This window comes from Ursus arctos, unplaced genomic scaffold (genome assembly GCF_023065955.2).
Source record: "Ursus arctos isolate Adak ecotype North America unplaced genomic scaffold, UrsArc2.0 scaffold_8, whole genome shotgun sequence".
NCBI classification, from domain to species: Eukaryota; Metazoa; Chordata; class Mammalia; order Carnivora; family Ursidae; genus Ursus; species Ursus arctos.
This window is the reverse complement of record NW_026623100.1, coordinates 65,443,185-65,470,310: the sequence shown is the minus strand read 5'-3', so window position 1 is coordinate 65,470,310 and position 27,126 is coordinate 65,443,185. Positions and strand designations below refer to the sequence as shown.

The 27,126-nt window shown below is 40.2% G+C and overlaps 2 protein-coding genes across 5 annotated transcripts in view; one reads left to right on the top strand and one right to left on the bottom strand.

The window, feature by feature from the left end:
• The window catches only part of ADGRF3 (adhesion G protein-coupled receptor F3), a 35,830-nt gene extending 30,984 nt beyond the window's left edge, over nucleotides 1-4,846 (bottom strand). For 3 of the 4 annotated variants that reach the window (XR_008958211.1, XR_008958210.1, XM_057309133.1), the window contains exons 1-2: nucleotides 4,632-4,831; nucleotides 2,262-2,426 (exon numbers count right to left, since the gene is read on the bottom strand). The gene's annotated coding sequence lies outside the window, so the exon portion shown is untranslated. Of the gene's footprint in view, nucleotides 1-2,261; nucleotides 2,427-4,631 lie in introns of all 4 variants that reach the window. The other variant, XR_008958212.1, reaches the window with a different exon arrangement.
• A 163-nt stretch (nucleotides 4,847-5,009) lies between these two features.
• SELENOI (selenoprotein I) overlaps nucleotides 5,010-27,126 on the top strand; it is a 45,162-nt gene continuing 23,045 nt past the window's right edge. Inside the window, exons 1-4 of the mRNA XM_026520405.4 lie at nucleotides 5,010-5,254; nucleotides 20,675-20,743; nucleotides 21,211-21,319; nucleotides 23,488-23,562. Of these exons, the coding sequence (XP_026376190.1) occupies nucleotides 5,198-5,254; nucleotides 20,675-20,743; nucleotides 21,211-21,319; nucleotides 23,488-23,562 (310 nt within the window). The 5' untranslated portion in view covers nucleotides 5,010-5,197. The remainder of the gene's footprint in view (nucleotides 5,255-20,674; nucleotides 20,744-21,210; nucleotides 21,320-23,487; nucleotides 23,563-27,126) is intronic.

The following is a 27,126-nucleotide window of genomic DNA, read 5'->3' as shown; positions in this document are numbered from 1 at the left end:
GATCACGCCCCAAGCCGAAGGCAGATGCTCAACGCCTAAGCCACCCAGGTGCCCCAACAGTGAATTTTTTAAAAGGAGTTGGTAAGGGGAGGAAGGAAGAAAGAGAGAAAATCTGAAGAGCCAGGACATTGGATAATACTGGTCATTCAAAGACTGCAGTAATAATGTACTCCTTGTCTGGGGTCCATGCTCTATTCAATTTTGTATCTCCAAGGTCTATAATGGTATCTGTATTTGGCACATGGCTAAAGTTCAACAAGGATACGTGAAGAGATAATGAAGTTGCTACTTCTACATATTGTTTCATATTTGTATGTCTTGTTTCCTGAAAGTAGAGCCAGCTTCTGCTAGAATTCTGGTCCAGCAGGCAGCACAGCCTTGGGTATATCAAGGAAGATCTCAAAGCCTTATGTAGTAGACATCTATGTTGGCAACTATTGCTTGAGCCCCTACCCCAGGTTTTTTGGGGATTCCTACAGGAAAATGAAGCACAGCAATATTTCCTACTCTCTTGCTCTTCTTAGGTTTTTCTGCTAGTACCATTCTCTTCTACCGAAAACTAAATAACTAGCGATCCAACTCCAGTGATCTCAAAGTTTCATGAAGACAAAAATAATCCTTACTCAAAAATGGGGCTTCTAGGGGCGCCTGAGTGGCTCAGTCAGTTAAACGTCTGCCTTCAGCTCAGGTCATGATCCCAGGGTCCTGGGATGAAGCCTGGCATTGGGGTCCCTGCTCAATGGGGAGTCTGCTTCTCTCTCTCCCTTGGCCCCTTCCCCTCTGCCCATGCTCTGTCTCTTTCTCTCTCTCAAATAAAAAAAATAAAATCTTTTAAAAATGGAGTGTCTTGTATGGCTCCATGTTCAAATTGAAATAATAAAAAGAATAGTGTTTACATTTGGTTATATTTGCAGACCTGACATTAGATGAGGCAAAAAGGAATACAGAAAAAGGCATAAGGAATAAGGAGATGGGGTGATGCCACTATGGCTACTCATCTGAATGATTTGTACTTGATTTACCTAGAGTTCTGCTTCCATTCTAGTGCAGTAATAATGGGGAGAGGGATGTTTGTATTGGAGAGGTATCAATTCCTGTTCAGAAAATACAGACGCTGGGTCACTACCAGAACTTCAAGAATGCTCAAAATAAGTCCAGTATAAAATTTTGCCTGAGGGATGCCTGGGTGGCTCAGTTGGTTAAGCATCTGCCTTTGGCTCAGGTCATGATCCCAGGTCCTGGGATCGAGTCCTGCATTGGGCTCCTTGCTCAGCGGGGAGCCTGCTGCTCCCTCTGCCTGCTGCTCCCCCTGCTTGTGCTCTCCCTCTCTCTCTGACAAATAAATAAAATCTTTAAAAAAATGAAATTTTGCCCAAGTTTTTTTTCTTTAGATTTTGTTTTTAAGTAATCTCTACACCCAACTCACAACCCTGAGATCAAGAGTTGCATGCTCCATTGACTGAGCCAGCTAGGCACCCATGTCTGAAATCAGTTTTTAAAAATAATTCTCCTTTTATGTATTAATACATAAAGAGATTTAAAATAAATTTAAATAGATTTAAATATAAATAGATTTAAAATCTATTTAAAAATAAATAGATTTAAAAATAAATCTCCTTATATGTAAGTCACGCTCATGAATAATGGCTAGAAAAGAGAAATAATAACTTGTCTTCAAAACAAGAATGGTAAGTATGCAGAGAGTCTAAATAAATTACTAGACCTGTCATTTGCCTCTTACTTCATATCACAGTAGGCTTCTGGTTCCCTCTGAACCTTTACACTGATTCTCTGGGTTTTGAATGACTATAGACACAACTGAGTTTGTGTTCAAAGGTTAAGGGAACAAAAATGCCCAGAAAACCATTGGGAGGCTGGTGGGGTGACAAGTCCCAGAATACCAGAGATGCTACCCTCCTCCACTGACATGCGAAGCAAGAGGTACAAAGCAGCATTAGCTTATGCTGAATCTCAGTATTTTGCACAGACCTTTTCTGCGATAAAGAATTTGATTGATGACCCACTCAAATAAAATTTCTACACATTCTTACCTAGTAGGACTATGTTTGAAAAAATATAAAATACAGCAAAGCCCAGAGAAACCCTAACCTAAGAGAAGGTTTACTCTTGCCAGGGAATTCCATTTTTAAGAAAAAATAAGCAACTTAATGAGGCTGTTCAGTTCTTTCCTAGTCACCCCCCATCGCCTCTAGCCTTGATTAAAAACTGACTTGTGAATTTTCTTTTTTAAAACATCTTACCGGGGCACCTGGGTGGCTCAATCAGTTAAGTGTCTGCCTTTAGCTCAGTCATGGTCCCGGAGACCTGGGATCAAGTTCTGCAAAGGGTTTCTTGCTCAGCCGGGAGCCTGCTTCTCCCTCTCCCTCTCCCTCTGTTGCTCCCCTTGCTTGTGCTCTCTTCTTTCTCTGTCAAATAAATAAGTAAAATCTTAAAAAAAATAAACATCTTGCTGTGGTAACTTACAGAAACAAGGTGTAGTGGAAAAAAATATTTAAAAGTTTGATGAATGTGCTCTTATTCCAGTTTTACCACAAACTGGGTGACTTTTGGGCGAGATATATAATCCTTCTGTTGTTCTGTTCTGTACAATTAGAACAACTACTTGGCCCATGGCTCAAGCTTAAGATGACCTCATGAGATGCCAAATTCCTTTGAGAATAATAGAATTTATTAGTATAAGGCATCACTATTATTTTAAAGTGCAAACCAAATCATCATTGTTTTATAAGCTTCCTTGGAAAACCTTGACCATTTTTATGCCCTTAATAACTTATATTGGAGGGGGAGCCTCGGTAGCGCAGTCGTTAAGCGGCTGCCTTTGGCTCAGGGCGATATCCTGGCGTTCCGGGGGTTCCGGGATTGAGTCCCACATTTGGCTCCTCCGCTGGGAGCCTGCTTCTTCCTCTCCCACTCCCCTGCTGTGTTCCCTCTCTCGCTGGCTGTCTCTGTCACATAAATAAAATCTTAAAAAAAAAAACTATATTAATCCTTACTTCCAATTTTCTATGTATCTCCATTTATCTGACATCCTCTTACTTAAGACTAAATAAAACAGGAATGCCAGGAATGAAAACACTTCCCCCCCCCCCCAGGTTTTATTACAAAGGTGATAACATTGCTTCTAGCACAAATATTTTCTGTGATGATCATTCTGGAAGCCAGAAAGTATGATCAGCGTATGAGATGTAGGAAAGATAAACTTCAGTGGGTGAGGAGGCAGACAAGGGATGGGTAATCAGGTCTTACATCAAAAATCATTTGAGGGGATCCTGGGTGGCTCAGTTGGTGCCCCTATTGGCTCCGCTCTCAGCAGGGAGTCTGCTTTAGGGTCTCTCTCTCCCTCTGCCCCTCCTCCCACTCTTTCTCTCTCTCTCTAAAATAAATAAATCTTTAAAAAATCTTCTGATATGAAGACTTTTTTTTCTCTTCATATTGATTAGAAGAAACACATAGTGGATGAAATCTGTAGCATTTCACTTGGGACGGTAGCTCCAGTCTGACGAATACTTTGCTCGAAACTCATATTTAGTGCAAAAGCGTGTCAATTCAGGTTTCTTATCAGTACACAGAAGGGATTTTAAATACAATATATGCATAAAGGAAATACTTTTATGTCCAAGGAGGTGGTTTCATAGTTTTCCTTTGATTAGAGCCAACTTCCTTCCTAAAGGGAGATCCATTATTTCTAATGTCCTCAAAGCAGACACTACACAGCATATTAAAGAGATCTTTGCTCACTAATTCAATGAAATGTATTAACCATGTATTGTCTGCAAGGCACTGGACTATAGGACATGGGGAACATTAAGATGTACAAGATACAAATCCTGCCATTTACCAGGTATGATGATAGAGGCTTTATATCTATTACCTCAAGAATCTGGACTTTAGAAGGTGAGATAAGACACACACAGAAATAATAATATAGTTGGCATATACTGAGCACCCAATAATTACCTGTTTAATGAATGAATATAAGGAACGTAAGAGATCTCTAAATAATCGCCCTTGTTTCAGAGACGCAGAGACTAAAAGTCCCCCTTAGGTAGTGGTTTCCGACAGCAAGAACCTCATTTCATGTTGGGTCGACCACTTCCGAGTTGCATAATGAATGGTCCGATTCTGGGCAGGTTAGGTAATCTGAATTTTAATTTCCTAATCTGCGAGTTGGGTAAAGTGCCTCCCACTTGATAGTACTGTTATGGGGGATGGTGATAACGTTATGTAAAGTTCCCCACATAGAAGGCGCTCAAAAAAGTGGCAGCAACTATTACTATTATTAAATTTTACTATTAGATTGATACCTCTAGCCATTGATCTAGTGTTCTTTCTACAATTGGCTTCAGTTAAGTGCATGCACTTCCTGAAAACGCACTTAACTGACCCCTAGAGACTCAGACCAATGTTTTTATCCGGTGGGAGACTTAGCAATTTCACTTTGATAGAGCGGAATGTGGAGAGGCCTGAGGGATTTGTCTCCAGAGCCCCTTTCAGGGCCCTTTACAGACTGCAAAAAGCCTGTCACCAAGGCTCCACGTCCACTCACGTCTCCTAAGCACCTACTTTGCGCAGCGCACCGCGCCAGGAGCTGCAGCCGGCCGGGCACATACCCTTTCTCTGGTCTTTTACGTCACGGTTTGAGGGAACGAAGCCCTCTTCCCTGAAGTACTGCTGACTTGGTTCTTAGCAATCACCGTACCCACACGGACAGCTCCTAATCTCCACACAGGAACGAAAGCACAGAAGCCCCCTCCTCCGCGGCAGGGAAGAGCAAGGACCACTGGGAAATTGACCTTTCGCTTCCACTCATTCCTTACTTCAGCTCACCAATTTTGACGCTAGCGAATGAAGCGACGAGAAAAGCTGGAAGGCGGGACTTAGTGTTGTCCAATCCACATTGATTGGACTGCGACGGCGTCAGGGGGTGGACCGCGTGAACAGGCTAGCGACCCTCCCTCGGTGGGCGGGGAGAGGTGGAGGCTGCGCTTGCGCACTGGGAGGCGGCGGAAGTGGCCTGAGGCGGCTACGCGTGCGCGGTGGGCGGAGCGCGGCTCTTCTACCTCCTTTGCCAGCCTAAGTCTTCCCATCCTTGCCCAGCTAGCGTGGTTGGGGTTCGTGTTTCCGCACCTCGTCGCGGAGAGTCGCTGCCGAGTGGGCGCTTGGTGTTCGGGTCGTCATGGCTGGTTACGAATACGTGAGCCCGGAGCAGCTGGCTGGCTTTGATAAGTACAAGGTAGCGCGGGGCTCCGCGGACGCCCCTCTCCCTCCTCCTCCCGGCCTCTCCCTGGCGGCTGAGGGGCAGGCGCGGTCCGTGTCACCTTGTGCCGCGTGGCTCCGAGCGGGCTGGCGAGCGTTTCTCCGGGGGTCCTGCCGAGATCTGGAGCTTTGGGGTCAGGGTATGTGGGAGCATCCTAGGCCCGCCGCCTTGACTCGGTACCCTCCCGGGGGGATTGCCTTTTCCTTAGGAGACCGCTCGACGAGAGTGGAAGCAGAGAATTCCCTGCGCTTCTTTGCCTCATCATTATTCTTGTTTTTAGCGGATGCAGTTCCCTTCATGGTGTCTTAATTGTCTTCATTTTAATGAAGTGTCCACCCTTCTCTTGCATACAACTCGGATGGAGATGGTTTTTGGCAGATGAGGCCCGGGGAGGGGGAGTAACTACTGAGGCCATGCTGCTGATGCACTCCACTTCTACTCGCAGTGAGAAGGCTTCCTCAACACTAGCTTGCGCTTGGGCTGCAAGATGAAGTAAATGTGCACAGAAGGAACTGTGTAGTAGAAAGAGCGCGGGCTTTGGAGTCCGTAGAAACCTGATACCAAACTTTTAATTCCTTTACATGGCGTTGGGCCAGGTAGAAGTCCCTATGGTGCAAAATCGTTATAGGAATTTGTGAAGGGCCTGACACAGAATGGGCCTCCAGTAAATGCTGGTTGTTAACTTTCCTCCAAATCTGGTTTTCCTCCACTGCTCCCTTATCAGTGAATGACTCCACTGTCCATCCAGTTTTCCGAGCCTGAAGTCTGGGCTGTAACCTTTCATCCTTGCTGTCTGTGTCACTTTCACTCTTGATTCCTCTACCTCACCCACTAGGCAGTGAATCACTAGGTCCTGTACGTTCTATCATTTTTAGCCTAAGCTGGAAGAGTGGTTCCATTACCACTCTTCCCACATACACTTTAAGTAATCTTTTATTTTAGAATACTTTTAGAATAGATTTGGAGAAAAATCATGAAGATAGTCAGATTCCCTCATGTCTCATACACGGTTTTCCCTATTATTAACATCTTGCATTAGTATGATACATTTGTCACGATTAATGAACCAATATTTACACATTATTAACTGAGATCCATACTTTACTCAGATTTCCTAAATTTTCACCTAATGCCCTTCTTCTGTTCTGGGATTTCATCCAGGATATCACATTTCATTTAGTCGTCCTGTCTCCTTAGGCTCCTCCTGGCTGTGATCATTTATCAGACTTCCCTTCTTTTTGATAACCTTGGTAGTTTTGAGGAGTACTGGTTATGTATTTTGTAGAGTGCCCGCCAGTTGGGATTTGTGTAATGTTTTTCTCACGATGAGGCAAGGGTTATGGGTTTTCGGGAGGGAGAGTACAGAGACGAAGTGCCGTTCTCATTGCCTCATATGAAGAGTACATGCTGTCAGTACGACTTATCACTGTTGATACTGACTTTGATCACCTGGCTGAGGTAGTGTGTGTTTCTCCCTGTAAAGTTACTCTCTTTGGAAAGGAGTCGCTATGAGCCCTCACTTAATAGTGGAGAGTTATGTCCCACTCCTTGAGGGCAGAGTATTGACATAATTTGTTTGGAATTATGCATGGGAGATTTTTTTCTTCCCATTGTATATATATCCAATCATTTATTTATATCATGCGTGAATATTTACTTTATAGTTTGGGTTATACTCAAGTACTATTTTATTTTGTTGCTTGACCACATTTACTTTTGCCCTGTAATCTTTTCTCTAGGTTAAATAGTGATCTTTAAAAAAATGTGCCTCTGGTCACATTACTCCTTTGGTTAAAACCCACCACTGTCTTCACATTGCTCTTGGATTGAAGTCCAGAAAATCCATAACATGATCTACACGGCTGTGAATGATATGTCTTGTCTTCAGCTTCACGTCATGCTCCTCACTGTCTGCCCTGCCAGCATTAGTAGCCATCTCCTCCCCATCCCCCCTTTCCTTTTTCAGATCTTTAAATAATGTTGTTCCAGGAATGTAGCTTCCTTACCCATTTATATTAATCTTCATGTCTTCACTTAAATGTTGCTTCCTCAGAGAAGCATCCCCTAAGCTCTCCTCTCCTTTTAAGTGTGCTGTCAGAGTACCCTCTGCTCCTTTATGGAATTTGTTAGTGTGTCTCCCTATTAAAATGTAATACTCAAGTGGTTGACTTGGCTTATGGACCACCATGGCCTGAGCACAGTACTACTGTGCATACTAGGAACCCAATAGATATATATAGAATGAATGAAGAGCTGAAAAAAAATCATAATGGATTTTGTCTAAGTGGAATTGGAAAAACTGTAAAGGACCATAGCAAGTTATAGGACATTTCTCTGCTTTCAAGCAATATGGTGTCATAAAATTTTGAACTGAAGTGCTGACATGTATTAAAATTTAAATGGAAAGAAGTCCCAGAGCCTCTTGGTAACCTGGCCAGGGCTTCACAACTTCGTTGAAGAAGGTTATTAACCCAGATACCTCCTGTTTTGCCTTCAGCTCTCCTACCTTCCTGTTATCTCTTCTGCACTGTAAATATTGACATATAAAACTTTTTTTCCTTACTAGGATCTGGTTTTCTGGGTTCAAGTGCCAGTAGAATAGCTGTTTCATTTGGAGCAGTGTCTGTAATATGGAATCTACTTTTTCTTATAGAGTAGTGTTCCCTAAATTTATATTTCCAACTAGATAGGTGTCCTAATTCATAGGAAATTTTTTAAAATTTTATTTAATTTTTTATTTATTTAATTTTTTAAAAGATTTTATTTACTTATTTGACAGAGAGACAGCCAGAGAGAGAGGGAACACAAGCAGGGGGAGTGGGAGAGGAAGAAGCAGGCTCCCAGCGGAGCAGGGAGCCCGATGCAGGGCTCGATCCCAGGACTCTGGGATCACGCCCTGAACGGAAGGCAGACTGTTAACGACTGAACCACCCAGGCGCCCCCATAGGAAATTTTAGTGTGCTTTTCTATTCCTATCTTTTTCCCTCTTCCGTTATCTGACTCACTTCCTGTGTCTGGCAGCATATATCCTATCGTCCTGGAAAACAAAGGTCAGTTTAGCAAGCGTCCAATGTTCACTAAAATGTAGTTTGTTGATTTCATTTTAAAAAAGGAGGGCCACAAATTATAACCTAAACTTCTTCTAGTAGAGGGTTTTTAGTATTGTGTTCATATTAAAAATATGAATCCAAAGGTGTCCAAAGGAAAAATCTATGTGGTCAGTTTTACTGGAAGGTGAATTGCACCTGGAGACACTTTTTTCCTAGAGATCACACATTCCCATTGTGTGGTCTTCAACAGGAAGTGCTTTATAAATGCTTATTGAATTAAAACAGCTTTTGAAGCTGATCATCCCATAAATGGGTAAAGACTCAAAACAGTCAAGAGATTTTTATTCCCTGATGTGACCCTGTATATTAGAGCAAAGAGATGTGAGAAAATTTGATACTGTAAAAGCTGCTGGTGGAAAAATTACTTTTGAATTGGTTTCATTTCTTTGTCTCTCTAGAGGTACATCTGAGAGCTACAGTTGGAAACCTGGCAGTTATTCAGAGTAACCGCCAAGAGAGGTGCACATGTGGGTGGTAATTAGATTTCTGTAGTAAGAAACTAAGACGATTGCTTTTCGGTGCAGAAGAAAGCATGGGATGGATTGTATGTTATATGCTGTCTTAGCACTTGTGTTCTCCGTTTGTTACCATAATTTTATTAAGCAGATGAATAATTAGTTGGGAATCTGCCTTCTCTTTTAGGATATGAGCTCTGAGAAGGTAGGACCTAGAGCTTGTCTTGTTCCACATGACCAGGGTCCAGCACATGAACAGAATAGGGGCTCAACAAGTATTTATTCAAGGAATGAAAGTGTAACAGAGTATAAATCATTTTGTAAGTATGGTAAAAGGGAGCTGTGCATCTCCTGGATATCAGAAGAATACTGTATTTTGAATGTGAAGATCTCAGGGGTTTAACTACTGTTTTTTCCATTGCTTATTTATGTACCTTTAGACAATTATATTGAGGGGTTTTACCTTTGAGAGGCTTATCATTCTTCCTTTTTACCTGTCATTCCTTTGGACGAAAGTCTTAACAGTTGAAGGATTTTCCCACTTACCTAAGGGTGAAACTTCTATTGTGGTTTACCTTATCTGACCTAGGGGAGGCATTGTTTAATTGATAGTGTAACAGCTAGTTTCAAATTGTATCATTTTGCTTTAGAGAGGAGGTAAATGTTCTTTGAAATATCTTGCTTGGTTTCAAGAATATAATTCTATGATGAATTGGTTTCTGCTGTTATTCTCTTGTTTCATGTTAACAACAACCTGATTATAGGAACTGTGATAATTGTAAATTTATTAGTATTGCAGTTACCCAGTTGTAAAGAGAGACTGTGTGCATCTTGATAATGCTAAAGAGTCTGACCTTCACCCTTACAGGTTCATACAGTTTGATTCTGTTTATCAGTAAGCATTTATTGAGGGCCTACTGTGTCGGGCATAACACTGGGGCTGCAAAATGCAGTTAGATAAGTGCCAGGTGCTATGGGAGAGAAGGAAGCAGCTCCAGGGAGAGAGGGTTAAAGCTGAGAAAGGTGACAGAGAGGGGGTGGAAGGGAAAGGCAGAGCTCAGTCTAGAAAGATGAAGCTGAGTAGGCCCCACATTACCAGATGAAGAGGTAGAAAAGGCTTTACAGAGCAGAGCAGTGGAATGCAAATGGAGTGGAGGCCTGAGAGTATTTTCTGGGAACCATAAGAAGGTAGATGTTTAAGCATAGTGGTGGAGGGGCAGGAGGATGAGGCTCAAGAGGGAGGTGGGGCCCTGTCAAGAGGGGAAGCTTTGATGGAGAGGGCTTCTAGATTTTACCCTGTAGATCAGTGTTTCTGTGGCCCGAGGACTGTCAGCATCAGAATCACCTGGGAAAGTGTTTAAAGAGATTCTTAGCCTCACTTTGGGAGATTCAGATTGGGTAGGTGACCGTTATCTGCATGTTAAATACCTCAGGTGATTTTTTAGGCATATCGTAATGCTGTAGGTTTGGGGAAACTGGTTTTAAACAGGATCAGATTTTAATTTTAGGAAACTTACCCCGGCAGCTTGTAGAAAATGAATGGGTGGGGTGAACTGGAGACCTTTTAAAATCCTTCTGGATAAACCTAGGTAAGAAATGGGGGAAGCCTGAATCTAAGCAGTAGAGATAGAAAGGGAATGGGGATGCTAGAGATAGAAGTCAAGACTGGTTAACCTACCCACTGAATTTGGCCGGCAGATATGTTTAATTTGGCCCACACCACACTTTGTTTCAAAAATTAGCATCTTCTCCATAAAAATCCAGATTTCTGGATTCGTTTGAAAAACCGGAATAGTGGACAATATTGGCCCTGAATTTCCTCTTGGCAAGACTCCCCTGAAGCTAAATAGTGCTTGCCCTCTTTAAAAAAGGTATTTGTTCTCCAGTTTGCTGTTTTCCTACCAGTCCATATACTTCATGGGGGTCTGCTTTGTTCAGTTTATCTTTCTGACCCCTGTGGACGTTTGTTGTGATCCTTGATTTAAGATTAAAAATTGACAGAACATGGTGACTGAGAAGTTGGAGGTGTTGGTGGGGTGAGTCAGCGGATGAAGGATGGGGAGGAGTCTGGGATGACTCGGGTTCTGGTAAGATGACTGAGTGCATAGAGGCTGTAGTCACTGAGGTAGGGATTTTGTGAAGCTTTAACCCTGGAAAGGTACCCTTGGTAACAATAGCACCTAACACTTGTTTGTTCTAAGACTTAACCCTCTTGATAGCCCAGAGAGGCGGTATTATGAACTCATATCTGATGAGTAAATAAACTCATGAAAGATTGACCCTTATAGAACAGAAGCATAATTATAATTTAAGTGATAAGTGATGCTGAATGTGGAAGGATAACAGTAATCTTTTGTGCAGGGCACTTCTCTTGGACGGGGCCATGTGAAGGTGTGGTTTGTGGACTGGGAATCAAAACAAAGAAAACTTCATGCTCTAAAGAAATTTCGCTTGTGGATGAGTTATCCTCCACTAGAGGAATATTTCTGTAATGATTTCAAAGATTAGAGTACTTTTCTTCTGAGCCAGAGGAGACACATGAGAAATTCTTAGTCTTTTGATTTGCGCTTGTTATGAGTGCAGGCCAGCTACAGTATACCATGTTAATTAATGGCATTACCTAGATATCTTACACTTAATTCAAACATAGCTTATCTTTTGTTGTGCTTGGTCTCCTTGAGTAGATTGGGGGAGCTGCCCTTTCCCACCTATAAATACATTCATAAGGCATGAAAAGCTTTTTAGTGGCCTTATTTTTTTTTTTTAAGATTTTATTTTTAAGTAATCTCTACACCCAACGTGGGGCTCAAACTCACAACCCTGAGATCAAGAGTCACATGCTTTGCCACCTGAGCCAGCCAGGTGCCCCTTTTTTATTATTTTTTAAGATATTATTTTTAAGTAATCTCTTGAGTGGCCATAGATATAGATTTACAAATGTCTCATGGAAAGAATTATTTTTGCAGTTGACAGAGACAGGAGTCTTTCAGAAGGAATGAAAGGAGGAATGGGGAACTTCTGCAGAACAAGAGGGAGAGAGATTAAGTGGTAGGTAGAAGGTCACCACATTTTTAGGTACTATTTGAAAGAGACATCTTGACTTGGTTCTTTGACTATTTTCTGAAACATCAGTTCACTGAGGATGGCTTGTTTTTCTAACCCCCATAATACTTAAATGTGAAGAACTTTGCTGAATAAGAATTTGCCTAGCTCATAAGGGAGAGTTGGTGAAGATGTTCCACAGATACTGATGGGGGAACCAAGGCACAGAGACCAGGAAGATCATGGTAAATCAGACATAAGGAAGTGGTGGGTATGCGAGGTAGCAGGCTGAGCCTAGTGAGCCCAGTGAAGGAAAGTTGAAGTGGCAAGAGCAATATCATTGTAAATACTGAGTAATAATAATAATGATAATGATAGCAAATGTTTATATAGCATTTACTATATGCCAGGCATTGTTTAAGTGCTTTTACGTATATTACTGCATTTAATATTCATAAGTGCCTTGTGAAGTAGAGTTACTGTTATTTTACTGAGGCACAGAGAATTTAACTTGCTCAAGGACCTAAAGCTGAGATTTGAACCTAAGCAGTCTGGGCTAGGAGCCCATTTTCTTCATGCTATGCTTCCTCTCAAATCTAAGAATGAAAGATAAACTCTGGCTTGTAGTTAGTGGATGTTTTGTACCAGATATAGAAACATTAGAATAAACACCTTCAATGACATGCTTAATTGGGTTTGTGTCTAATGTTTGCAGGTGGGGAAAATGTACAGTGAAAAAGAAAGAACTATTTCTGTTTTCTCCCATTTTAAAATTATTAGTGGGGGCCAGTGGATGTCTGTATTTACTAGTTTTTTTTTTTTTTTAAGATTTTATTTATTTATTCGACAGAGATAGAGACAGCCAGCGAGAGAGGGAACACAAGCAGGGGGAGTGGGAGAGGAAGAAGTAGGCTCATAGCAGAGGAGCCTGATGTGGGGCTCGATCCCAGAATGCTGGTATCACGCCCTGAGCCGAAGGCAGATGCTTAACCGCTGTGCCACCCAGGCACCCCTGTATTTACTAGTTTTAATATTTTGTTGAGTATTAAGAACATTTTATATACTACTAGTAGCTTTAACTGAGATAAAAGTCTTTTGATTAAATAATTAGCTTTGGGACTAACACTAAGTTGGAAAGAAATCACGTGCTAGCATTTTGACTTACTGTCATCTCTAACCAAATTTCCTCATCTGTGAAATGGAGTAGTATCTGCCTCATAGGATCATTATCAAAATTGAATGAGTTAATATTTGTAAAGTGCCTGGCACATGGCATATTAGTGTTAAGTAAGAAATAAAACTTGACATTTGTGCCTCCCTGTTTCTGAACATTGGCTAACATATAGCATACCCATGTGTACCCACACCCCAGGGAGTTATACCAAGAGAAAGTGTATTTTAGGAAAGCAAGTTAAGGGTGACAATTTAATGGAGAGATAAGAAGAGTAACAGAGGTCTGTGTCTAGCTTGGGTCCCACAGAGAGACTTTAACTTCAGATTTCTTCTTCTGTTAAATCATATGTAATAGTACAACAAGCAGAGTAAGTAAATTTCTTCAAATACCACTCTCCTATTTAAGAATCTGCGGTATCCTCCGTGTATTTGTCATGTGTTTGATATCCAGGTTTCCCTGCAAGGATTTCAGGTTTCTTCACTAAATGACCCCTCCTTTTGTCCTCTCATCTCTTGTTAGAATTTATTATAGATTGTTTAAGTTTAGCAGGCAAACCTGTTTGTCATTGTAACTTGCTTGTGTTTACTGCTCTAGCTTCTCCAGTCTTCTGTCACCATCTTCTTCTGACTTGTTAGTAGGTGTAAGTGGTAATGTTGACTGAAATGTTATCTCATTGTCTGCAGTCATGTTTTCTGTGAGTGTAGTTCTTAAAGTCTTGTATTGATAAAAAGTATTTTAAGAAATTTTAAATTTTTGTCCCAGGGTTATTTGAACCCCCCCCTTTTTTTGCACTTTAAATTTAGGTTTGGTGTTTTTATACCATAGATTGTTTCTAGCATAATGCCTTGCATTTAGTAAATGTAGTGAGTACTTGCTGCATTTTATTATACCTTGTTTCTTGCTTGCAGTGCAGATTTGAAGTTACCATAAGGAAGAATAGGTGTTGGCCACTAAACTAACAGTGTGGTTTATCCTTCAGCCAGGGGTTGTGGGAGTGCTGTTAATGTTAGCTTTCACCAGAGCAGTGATCCTCAAACCTGAGTGTGCTGCAGAATTACCAGGAGGGCCTGTTAAAAGAGATTGCTGGGCTGCACTCCTAGAGTGTCTGATTCTGTATGTCTGGGGCAGGATCCAAGAATATGGGTTCAGTTTGGTGACTACACTTTGTGAACCACCTCATCAAAGAAATATTCCATTATATTGCAATCTGAAGAGCAGTTAATAAAACCGAGAGATAGTTATAAAGGAGTAAGAAACTATATTACTGTAATGTGTTAGCTCTCAAACATCAGGTAGTCTTGATTTTGTGGTTAGGAGCCCTAAGATACCTCTTAGTAGAAAAGAGGATGTAGTGCTTTCAGAATTGTGCACTAGTTTCTTATCTCTGGGTAAGAAATGATCACAGACTTTGTGGCATAAAACAACACACACTTATTATCTCACCGTTTCTATGACTTAGGAGTCGGGGCATATGGATAATTTTGAACTCAAGAATTTTGGAGATAGTTTTAAAAAATTAGAAATATTTCAAGTTTGGTTGCATCTGAAATGATTAACAGTAAATACAGTTTATGAACTATTAATAGCTTGTATCGAGCCACATTTTATGGATTACTACAGCTAACTAAATATGTTTTATAAGTATAAAGCTTTGGGGCGCCTGGATGGCTCAGTTGGTTGATCAGCTGACTCTTGATTTTGGCTCAGATCATGATCTCGGGATTGTGGGATCAGGCCCCACATTGGGCTCCTTGCTCAGTGGGGAGTCTGCTTGAGGATTCTCTCTCCCTCTGCAGCTCCTCCCACTTGTGTTTTCTTTCTCTCTCATAAATCTTAAAAAAAACAAGTATAAAGCTTATATTTCAGATGGGTAAAGACAGGCCTTATATATTAAAATCATTTGACAATTGGAGTCCTATTCTCCTTACATTGTTTAGAAGACAAAGTAGAGGAAATCTGCTGTTGAGTATAGATAGCAGAGCATTACTTGGAACAGGGGCCCCAGTCTAATTTAATAATTTGTTCAAAGCTCTGTATTTAGTGCAGGGGTGTGTCAGTTCATATCAGTTTTCTTACCAGTACAGAGAAGGGATTTGAAATACAGTACCTTTGTAAAGCAAATTCTTTTATGTCCAAGGAGGTGGTTTCATAATTTTCCTTTCATCGGAGCCAATTTCCTTCTTAAATTACGGGGAGTCTCACATTTTTAATGTCCCTCTTGAAAACGTATACTTCACAGCGTATTTGGAAGTAATTTAGAAGTCACTGTACTGCTAACCCTAACCCATAGTCTAACCCATAATCCTCTCTACCTGATGTACTTTAAGTCTTGTAACTGGCCTCTATTTGCACTTTGGTCCCTGTCCAGTTCTTTCTACACTATAATCAGTACGATCCTTTAAAAATGTAAATCAGGATGTGCACTGGGTTTAGAATAAAATCTAGCTCACTGTGGTCTTGCTAGGTGGTGTAGGCCCATGTCTCCAATCTCATTTCCTGTCACTCTTCCCTTCTCACTAAGCTATAGCTGCATTAGCCTTCCTCTAATATTTCAAGTATTTCTAGCTTTGTGGTCTTTGCACATTTTTGTTCTCTTTGCTTGGAAGGTATCTTGGCATTCACTCCCCTCCCTGCAACACCTATGTACCACACACACACACAGACACACACACACAGACACACACACACACACATGCATGCACACACACGCAAATGCACACTGCCACATATATATTCTTTATTTTCTATTTCTTTTTTTAGGTATTTTACATATAAAGGCACAGATCTTAAGTGTCTAATTTAATGTATTTTTACATATGTATATACCCATAGAACCACCACCCAGATCAAGGTACAGAATTATTTGTGGCACCTCAGAAGGTCCCCATTCAGTCTCTCTCATCAAACTACTATTATGACTTCTTTTGTCATAAATTAATTTGTCTGTTTTTGAGCTTGATATAAATGGAATCTACAACAGCATGTTCTTTAGTGTCTTGCTTCTTTGACTCACTATGGTGTCTCTTATGTTCCTTATCTGTCTTCTCATCTTCTGGGACTCAGCTGAATGTCCCCTCCTTAGAGAAGCTTTCTCTGACCACTCTGGCTATGCACACTCCCTGCCCCGTGTCCTCTTGCAAAATACCCTGCTTATTTCCTTCACGGTGTTTAACACAACTTGTGATTATTCCTGGTTTTCTTTTTTTTTTTTTTAAAGATTTTATTTATTTATTTGACAGAGATAGAGACAGCCAGCGAGAGAGGGAACACAAGCAGGGGGAGTGGGAGAGGAAGAAGCAGGCTCATAGCACAGGAGCCTGATGTGGGGCTCGATCCCATAACGCCGGGATCACGCCCTGAGCCGAAGGCAGACGCTTAACCGCTGTGCCACCCAGGCGCCCCTATTCCTGGTTTTCATGCTTACCGTCTATCTCACATTGGGCTGTAGACTTGGTTAACGTAGGGAACATTTTAGTCTCATTCATTGTCTTCACTGGGCCTAGCAAAAATTTTCCTGGCACAATCATAGGTACTCAATCATAAATATTTGTTGGCTTACTGAGTGAATGAATGAATGAATGAATGAAGAATGAATTCTGCTCTATTTTCTGACTTGTACTGAAGTAAAAAAAAAAGTTCTGAAACTTTCTAATTTTTGGCAAAATGTTAAGTAATTCTGATCTTACTAAGATTTTATGAAAATTTTCTCTTGTGGGAAAGATAGACTAATTGTCATAGATGACAGGACAGAATTCTGTACCCAAATAAAAATTATTAAATGTACTAAGAGCAATCTTGAGGGAAATGTTTAGAAGTTCTGTCTTGATCAGCATTTTTACAGAGACTTTGGTGTGATGGCACTGTTATCAGCATGACGAATTTACATGCTGAGATTTTGGAGAGGCATAGCTGTTACCTTGCATAAGTGAGTCTGAGTCTGAATCTGAATCTGAGTCTGAAGAGATCTGGAGAGGATAGAAAAATGAGTTGAATCTAGGAAGATGAACTGTTATAATGGTATATGTAGAGTCTTGTACTTAGGCTCCAGCAGTCATTCTCACATTAGCATGGAGAAAGGTGGCTTAGTAGTCTAACTGCGCAGTCATATTTAAGTCTGCAGAATGATTTTGTTGCCACAGGAAATTAATTTGTTGAGTATCAGAGGAGTGTTGAGGAAGAGGGGCTTATGGTCATGTTCTTTCTCCTCATGCACCACATGAGAGGTTTCTTATGCCCTGGAGCACATGTTTGTATTGGTTTAACAGCAGATTGGATTGCCTGGAACACAGGTTGTCAAACTAAAGCCCTCAGACACATGTTTTTGTGAGTAAAGTTTTACCGGAACATAACCGTGTCCATTTGTGTACCTGTTTTCTTTGGCTGCTTTCTTGCTTCAGTAGTAGTGTTGAGTGTTTATTACAGAGACCTTATGGCCTGCAGAGCCTAAAATATTTACTATCTGATGCTTTCCAGAAAAAGTTTTCCAACCTCTGGTTTAAAGTCCAAGACTTAGATGAGGAAGAAGATTGAAAGCATGGCAAGAGGAGCAGCAAGAGGAGCATGGGATGTTTAAGCCGGTGAAGAGATGTAGGTGTGACAGGGAGAGCGCCCTTCAAATAGCTGAAGCGCTGTTGTTCGGAAGAAAAATTGGACCCTTGTCTGCTTAACTTTGTAAAGCAAAATGAAGACAGGATAGAAAATATGGGACAAGGGGAGGATTTTGTTAGTGTATAGAAAGTCGGTTTAACATGGGTTGGGTTGCTTCTGGAAATAGCGAGTTTTTTGCCACCAGAGGCATTTAAAAAGAGGCCAGATGACTGTTTTACCTGTTTGCTTTGATGAAGGTCAGGCACGCAAGAACTAGACATCTTCTGAACTCCTGCGATTCTGAGATTTTTTTTTAATAATTTTTATTTTGTTACATTAGTCACCATACAGTACATCCCCAGTTTTTGATGCAATGTTCCGTGATTCATTATTTTTGTATAACACCCAGTGCACCATGCAGTATGTGCCCTCCTTACTACCCATCACCGGCCTATTCCAGTCCCCCACCCCTCTCCCCTCTGAAGCCCTCAGTTTGTTTCCCAGAGTCCACAGTCTCTATTGTCCACAATAGATATTCTGAGATTTTGCCTTGGAATGATTCTCTCAAACCCAGGCTATGGTTTTCAGGCATTTCTCCGGGGCACTAGCGTTGTCTGGCCTTGCAGATTAGAGATCAAACAAGTCACAGTGGGCCTTAACAGTGGGTTATCTACCTGGTTAAGGTGTTCAGATATATACCATTCCAACAGAAAATAAAAATATATTTAATAAGCTTTAACAAATACCTGAATCTAGCTTAACATCTTTTAAAGTTTATTTTTTATTTGTTTTTTCATGCACGTGGAAGGTTTGAATCATTCTTTTTTCTTCCTATTGATTCACAAGAAAGTTTTAAGTTTCTTTGTTTATACTAAGTGATATGTGATCTTGAAAAATCCTCAGGTGTGTAAGGCTAGAGCACAAGAGTGTTCTTTAGGTTTATTGTTTGCTACCTTTCGTGATCTTATATTACATTTTCTTGCTGTACTTGTGCTTAAATGTGAAACATCCGTTTAGGCAAACTGACCTTCTTGTATTTAGCTCTGCATTCTTTTCATACTTCTGGTCTCCTGAAGTAGAAATTTAGAGGTGAAACTTCAGAATTTAAAAAGAGGAGCTTGTCAAATGAAATACCGTCAGGTAAGGGCCTTCTTTTAGATCTAAGTTCAAATTATGGAAAGCTGCTGAATGAGACTCATTCAGCAAACATTTGAATTAAGAACATTGTACTTTGTACACCGTATTAGGTATTCATGTGATGTCTTAAACAGTTTCCTTCTGATTTGAACTTCTTACAACTTTTGTACTTTGCAGTAGATTGTGGGCTTGAAATGTGTGGTTTCCTCATTTATCTGACCCGCTGGCTACATCAGGTGGGTCTGGGTGCTGACTTCTGTGAAGTGGAGGCCAGGGTCCTCCCCCTTGTCACTGGCAGCCTTTAGAGGCTCATACTAGTTCCATGTCCTTAGGTCCAAAGACTTAAATTAAATCCAAGTAGTCCTGTCAGCTGAGGACCCCTTCGTTCTGCAGAGGTTCAGATATAATGGTATCTATCATGTGGAAGGACTTTGTAACCTGTGGGGAGCTGTGCAAGTTGATTTTAGAAAGAACAGTAACTTGCGTTTAAGTAGAGTCTGGCCTTGGCTACGCAGCCTGTCCCGATGGCCAGCAGAGGCGCACCGAGTTCTTCACCATTTTCCTCCCACTGTCTAGTTCAGATCCACTGTCCCAGTTACCCCATTTCAGGCAGAATGGGTTGGGGAAATGGAGGCACTCAGACATGGAGTCTGTTAAGTCATTTGACTTACTAGTTAACTGCCTTTGCTAGCAGTATTTAACATTATTTCTATTTATTTACTTTTTTGTTCCATCACACTTTGGAGTCTTGAAACACTGATGAGAAAAGATTTCCTGCATATTCGGAAGAATTCAGGAAGAAGTTTTGACCTTTAATGATGATTTTTAAAAAATTAGATATTCAAATGCTTACTACTTATTTTATGTACATACCAAGCGTTACTATAAAACACAAAACTTTTTTTCAGACATTTGACTATTGTGATGTTTAAATGTCAGCTGGAGTTAGGTAATATTCCCACTCTTTGAAGTGGGAATTCTCCCTTACCAATTAAGTATCTCTTCCTCCTCACAGCTAGTGGAGTGCTTCCGACATGCCGGGTACTCCAGTGTATGTGTGTCTGATGAGTAAGTCATTGATGTGACTCTTAGAATTATATATATGTATATATGTATAAATACAGATATTTGTTAAAATTTCCTTTGAATTTTTACTAAATAGCTCAATAATTAGGGAATAAATTGGATTACCACAGAACCCTAACCTGTCGTTGTCTTCCTTTGCTTATTTATGCAGTCCATTTTCCGGCTGTAAAGGGATCTGTCATCCTTTGGTAGTTATCTGATACTTACATAGCACTTACCCCGTGGGCAAGGTACCACTTTAAGTGTTTTGCGCCTATGATTAATTTACCTAATTTTTATGGCATTTGGTATTTACAGGTGAACAAACAGAATATCTGATACTTACATAGCACTTACCCTGTAGGCAAGGTACTACTTTAAGTGTTTTGCGCCTATGATTAATTTACCTAATTTTTATGGCATTTGGCATTTACAGGTGAACAAGCTGAGGCAGAGATTAAGTAACTTGCCTAAGATCGCACAGCTAGTAAGTGTATTAGTGGTGGTATGAGGAGGTTGAGAAAGTCAGTGTTTGAATGTATACAGTGTGCACATTTTGGTCTTGCATTGTAAGTGAGCAATATAAATTTCTCTACTGAAACCTTGTAACATTATAAAAGTTGATTGAATGAGAAAAAGAAATCTGGATGTACTTGACCGGTCTTTGTCCCATTTATGTTGTTCCTCCAGTTTTGTTATTTAGATGAGGACATCATGTAAGTAGACATATTCTCTAGGTTATTTTTGTAATATTATTTTCACTCCAGAAATACCTTTCTGCTTGCTAGTGTGCAAGGATAACAGAATATTTTCTTTCATTTAACAGTACAGTGCTGTGGATACCAATCCGCTCTCTCTGTATATCATGCATCCATTTTGGAACACTATAGTAAAGGTAAGACGATGAATAGACTTGTACTTATGTTTTAGTAAGTTTTAAATATTTTATGGAGCATTATGGATGCAGCTGTTTGTTTAATAAGGTATCTAGAGAAACTAGCTCTCCCACCCTCCTTTCCCTTAGTCTTAGACCTTTTGATTTATCTCACTGTTGGAGTATAAGCTTATCCCGTAGAATTTATCATTTTTATAAAATGAGTTTACAATTTTTCTTAAGTAAAAGTAATGTTATGATTATAAAAGTTTGTTGATTATAGAATTATTTAAAATATAGAAAATAGAAGAAAGATGCTTATTTTTATCAACTGGACATTATGGTTTACATTTTAATATATATAACATACATATGTATGAACTTTCAAGTTCATAGCTTTTATTATGACTTAAATTTGCATCTTGTGTAGTGGCCAGAGAGATTCCTTTACTTTAATTATTTTGTAATTCTTTTGAAAAAAAAAATAGGTATTTCCTACTTGGCTGGCTCCAAATCTGATCACCTTCTCTGGCTTTCTGCTGGTTGTATTCAATTTCCTGCTTATGGCATATTTTGATCCTGACTTTTATGCTTCAGGTAAGATTATTACTTTAATATAAAATTTAAAACGTCTAAATAGAGAAAAATGAGATGTGGTTATTTTCTGATTCTATTCATATGCTTGCATTTTGGGGAAATTTTGGATACTGTAAGAGTATGTAAAATGTTAGGAATTGGGTGTAAAAGCTAAGTTGTGTTTTTGCAGTCTGTTATGGATGTTTCATTAAATCTAGAAATGGGCTTGGCTACTTAATTTAGAAATGGTGTCTAAAAAGCAATGAGGTTTTGGTAAATAAAGAATAATTGGATTTATAAGAAGACAGAAAATTGGGATTATGACACTTTGCCCGAAAGTGAATATGAGCAGGGTCCAACATACTTAACAGTTTCAGAAATATCCCTTCTTCCCTTGTTCTGATTATGCAGGAACCCCCCACCCCCTTTGTTGAAGGGAATGTGATCTCTCTTTCCCTCTGCCCAGCATCCATATTTGCTTTTAATAATTCTGAGTTTCCTCTGAAAATGGTTCTTAGACCTTAAGTGTTGATTGACGTTTATAAGGTCTTAAGAACCTCATTGGAGGGGCGCCTGGGTGGCTCAGTTGTTAAGCGTCTGCCTTTGGCTCAGGGCGTGATCCTGGCATTCTGGGATCGAGCCCCACATCAGGCTCCTCCGCCTGCTTCTTCCTCTCCCACTCCCCCTGCCTGTGTTCCCTCTCGCTGGCTGTCTCGCTCTCTGTCAAATGAGTAAATAAAATCTTTAAAAAAAAAAAAAGAACCTCATTGGAAGACAGAGGAAAGAAATGCTTTTGGAGGCAGTTGTCAGCCTCCTTCCACCCCAGACTCTAGTGTCTTCTTTCACATCTGATCCTGTCTTCACGTTCTCCCTCACCCTGTTTCTGCCCCAGGCCACAGGACAGAATCTGGCTGTATTTGGGATGAGGGGGGATAAGTGGGAGATAGAGTTTATTTTCTTTGCTCAGCCAGTTAATGGAGTCGAGAGAAATGGAAAGATGAAGGTAGATGGATATTTTTTGCATCCTAAGTTGGAGTATATATTTTCCAATAAGAATACTTATAAATGACATAGTAGTAAGGAGTTCTAGTGTTATAATTCATCTGTGTTGTGGGTTTAGCAGACTTTTGTGGACTGACCTGGAGAAATTAACAGTCACTGAAAACATTGTTTTTGTAGCAAAGTTCAGATTTTCAAAAACTTAGGACTTGATATTCTAGAAATTCTGAATATTGGAACTATACATATGCCTATCAATTGAAATTTTAAGCCATGGTTTCTGTATATGTAATAAAATGGCAACTTTATGAAGATCATAAAGTATGACATGAATAATAAGATTAAATTTTATTAAGCATGGTTTGGATATTAAGCAGTTTTTAAAAATTTGTATTTTAATCTTCAAAACATCCTTAAAAGTTTATTTTGTAACTAGAAATATTTTTTCCGACTATTCTAACATTATTTACTTAGTTATTAAGAGAGCTAAAAATATGTAAATATTATGTATATTTCCCCAAATCATAGAACCTAGAGGACCAGGTAAACCATCTAGTTCTGGTATATTTGGTAAATGGAAGACAGGAAGGGTTAAATGATATATTCATGGTCACACTGCTCGTTGAATACAGAGCCAGGACTGGAACCCAGATCTCCTGATTCTCAGTTGTTCTATCTTAGGGGGAAATAGTGAGGTCCAGAATCATTTCAGAATGATTCTGATGCCAAATCACCCAGTGGAAGTGACCTATCTATACCCAAATGCAAAGGTCTTTTGTTTAGCTAATTAATAATGTAATGAGAGAATATAGATTGAAGGCTTAATATATGTTTGAAGGATAATTGTAAACAACGAGGATCAGATTAAACACAAGCATCTTTTAAGTTCCAAAAATGTTAATTTTCATTCTTAGCACATAAGTAATTTTCAAGTAAAGATGAACAATCAGTTTTGAGTTACGACTAAAGCTCAAAATAAATGTCTGTTGTTTGTGAGGGGTTGGGCAGTTACTTCTTTGGTTTTGTCAGTTTACTGATACATTTTAATATCTACCTAATTCTGCATTGAAAGTATATTATAATGTACTTGAACTTTAATTTAATAAATAGAAATATTTCTTACTGGCAGTGTGTGGTATGGTAAGAATGCTTGTATTTTGTATTAAAACCTGTGTTGCTTTCCTTTGCAGCACCAGGTTACAAGCACGTCCCTGATTGGGTTTGGATTGTAGTGGGCATCCTCAACTTCATAGCCTACACCCTGGGTAAGAAATTGGCAAATACTCATATTAGTCAATGGCTGGTGAATCTGTCAGCAGGGATAGCCATCCACTAATTAATATTTTCTCCTATGCTTAATTCATTTTAACTTGGGTTTATTCATTTCCTGTTCAATTTAAAACACATGTTTTTGAGTTTCTCTATGGAAAATACTGTCACTCGTTGCCTAGGGATGCAAAGAATAAGGTAGGGGTTGGCAAACTACCTCTTGCAGGCCAGCTCTGATCTGTTGCCTCTTTTTATACTTAAAGTTTTGTTGGAACACAGCTCTGTTTATTCCTTTCCATGTTGTCTAGGCCTGATTTCTGCAACAAAGACAAAGTTGAGTCGTTGCAACAGAGACTACTCTGCACAATGCCTCAACTCTTTACCATCTGGCTCTTTACACAAAATATTTATCAACAACTGGAACAAGCTGCCATACTAGAACACAGTGGGAGAACAAAAATAAGTGGGAGAATAAGAAAGTGATCAGTTCTTATTTGGTGGAGGGGGTGATTAGGGTAGTGTGCTGTCCTTAGGCTGTATTGTCTATTTGGCCGAGAATGCTTTTTGTTGGGATTATCTGCATGGCTTGTCATCCACACTCCTATTCTCCTTCCCTGCTTTTGTTTTTCTCCATAGTACTTAAAGCCATATGACCTGCTTGTTGTCTGTTCTAAAATGTACATAGCTTTGAAGGCTGTGTATCCAGTGCTTAGAACAGTGCCTAACACATAGTAGGCACTCAGTGTAGAGTTTTTAAATGAATAAAAAATACCAGACCCTGACTTCAAGTTGCTTAGACTTGCACTCGTAAAACCAGTATAATTTGGTAAATGATTAAATGCTGACATTGCAGGTGACCAGAGCTGCGAGAGTTTGGGGAAGGAGGAGAGTGAAGTCCAGAAGAATTAGGGGAAAGCTTAGTGAAAAATTACATTTTTAGGCAGAAACTTTTGTACATTTGTTCTTTTTTTTTAATAATAGTTTTTTATTATATTATGTTAGTCACCATACAGTACGTCCCTAGTTTTTGATGTAAAGTTCCATGATTCATTACTTGCGTATAACACCCAATGCGTTATGCAATATGTGCCCTCCTTAATACCCATCACAGGCCTATCCCATTCCCCCAGCCCCCTCCCCTCTGAAGCCCTCAGTTTGTTTCCCAGAGTCCATAGTCTCTCATGGTTCATTCCCCCTTCTGTTTACCCCCCCTTTCTTCTTTCCTTTCTTCTCCTACTGACCTTCCTACTACTTAGTTCCATAAATGAGTGAAACCATAGGATAATTGTCTTTCTCTGCTTGACTTATTTCGCTTAGCATTATCTCCTCCAGTCCCGTCCATGTTGCTGCAAATGTTGTGAAATCGTTCTTTTTGATGGCTGAGTAATATTCCATTGTATATATGGACCACATCTTCTTAATCCAGTCATCTGTTGAAGGGCATCTCGGCTCCTTCCAGCACTGTTGGTGGGAATGCAAGTTGGTACAGCCACTCTGGAAAACAGTGTGGAGGTCCCTTAAAAAGTTAAAAACTGAGCTACCCTATGATCCAGCAATTGCACTACTGGGTATTTACCCCAAAGATACAGACGTAGTGAGGAGAAGGGCAATATGCACCCCAGTGTTCATAGCAGCATTGTCCACAATAGCTAAATTTTGTACATTTGTTCTTAAAGATGAGTAGGTTTAAGACTTCTATAGGGTTTGGTTGCCAAGGACAGGGAGGAATAGGGAAAAAGGTGAGAGTGGCCTGAGGGCTCTGGCTTTTAAAGGCATGTCTTAAGAGCCTTTTGATAGATATATTGTACCACCTACCTGTTTCTTTTCTTTTCTTTTTTTTTTTTTTTTTAAGATTTTATTTATTTATTTGACAGAGACACAGCCAACGAGAGAGGGAACACAAACAGGGGGAGTGGGAGAGGAAGAAGCAGGCTCCCAACAGAGCGGGGAGCCTGATGCAGGGCTCAGTCCCAGGACCCTGGGATCACGCCCTGAGCCGAAGGCAGACCCTTAACAACTGAGCCACCCAGGCGCCCCCCACCTACCTGTTTCATGTTCACAATTTTGGCAGAAATCCTGACCAAACATGAACTATTTGTTGCAAAACTGCCTTGAACTAACGTAAGGCAATGTATAAGCTTTTTTCTACTAGTGTGACTATTCTTACATTTTGCTGCAGAAATACTAATGTCTCTGATCACAGGGTGCTGTTCTAGGTCCTCCTGAGTTGTCCCCCCCCCCCAATAATATATGGTATATGCCCTGAATTACCTCTCTTAAAATAAACAAAAAACAAAAACAAAAACAAACCCATTCTAAAACATATCCAGACTTGTGGAGCTGGAATGGGTTCAGTGAGAAGATGTACAAAACCTAATTAGTATGCAGTCCATAAATTCCGTGTTTGTAATAACTGCCCAGGACTTGCACCGCAAACAGGAATTTAAGCCAGCAAATAATGAGAAAAGACTTTGTGGAGATATTTTAGCTACTTAAGGGCAAAAAAGTTCCCAACACTATGTAACAGAGATCTGTAGTGTTTGGGCAGGAATCTGGGATTCATCCTTTCCTGTATTCCTTCAGCAATATTTTTAAAGGCCTTCTTTGCCACGAACTGAGTAGGCACTGGGGATAACACTATAGTGAGCAAGATAAACACAGTCATCATAGGAATTTTTAATTCCTTGAATCTGAATCTTTACAATTAGCCTAATAGTTAACAAAACTATTTCTTTTGGGGAGAAATTTTTATGGTTCAGCTGCTGCTGCTGCTGCTTCTTCTTCTTTTTTTCTTAAAAATGTCTCCCCTACTAGACAGTTCCTGAGAGACCACAGGAATGGTATCTTCTTCAGCAGGGTGGTTGGTTCTTGCACAAGCATGCAGAGCCACGCTTCAGACTCTTCTTTTTAACTAAGCTTTCTCATTTTCTCTTTTTCTCTCTCTACACCCCCCCGCCTCAGGCCCCGGCTCCTCTGTTTCTGCCCCTAAGTGAAGGTGTTCCACTGTGCTTTATCCTTCACTTTCTCTTTCCGCTCATTCCCTTGGCAGTCCTGATCCTTCCCCCTGTGGGGATGATTCCTGTGTTTATATCTAGCCCTCGTCTGTCTTCTGAGTTGCTAGTAAGTACCTTAGGTTGGGTTGCTTGATATTACCATGTGGATAATTCTGCCGACACTTCAGTTTTAGCATCTGACATTGTACTCAGCATCTTTTCCACCAGTCATGCTCCTTCTTTGGACTTCTTTATTTCCTACCCCTGTCTTAGTTACCCAGATGGGAAATTTTGGAGAGGATCTTTTGGTCCTTCAGCCTCACCACTCATCTTTTGCTGCACTGCCATTTTTATTTTCTTAATATCTCACCTGCCTCCAGCCTTTCTTTCCCACTGTATCCCATGTCAGTGTAGGCCTGCTGATTAGTGTGCTCTCTCCAGCCTGTCATTCCCACTGATGCCAGGGGAGTCTTCGCAAAGCTCGTCGCTGCTTTCACTCTTGTCACTCTCCTGCTCACATCCTTTTAGTAGCTCCTCGTACTCCCTGAAACTTTTAAACTCACTCCA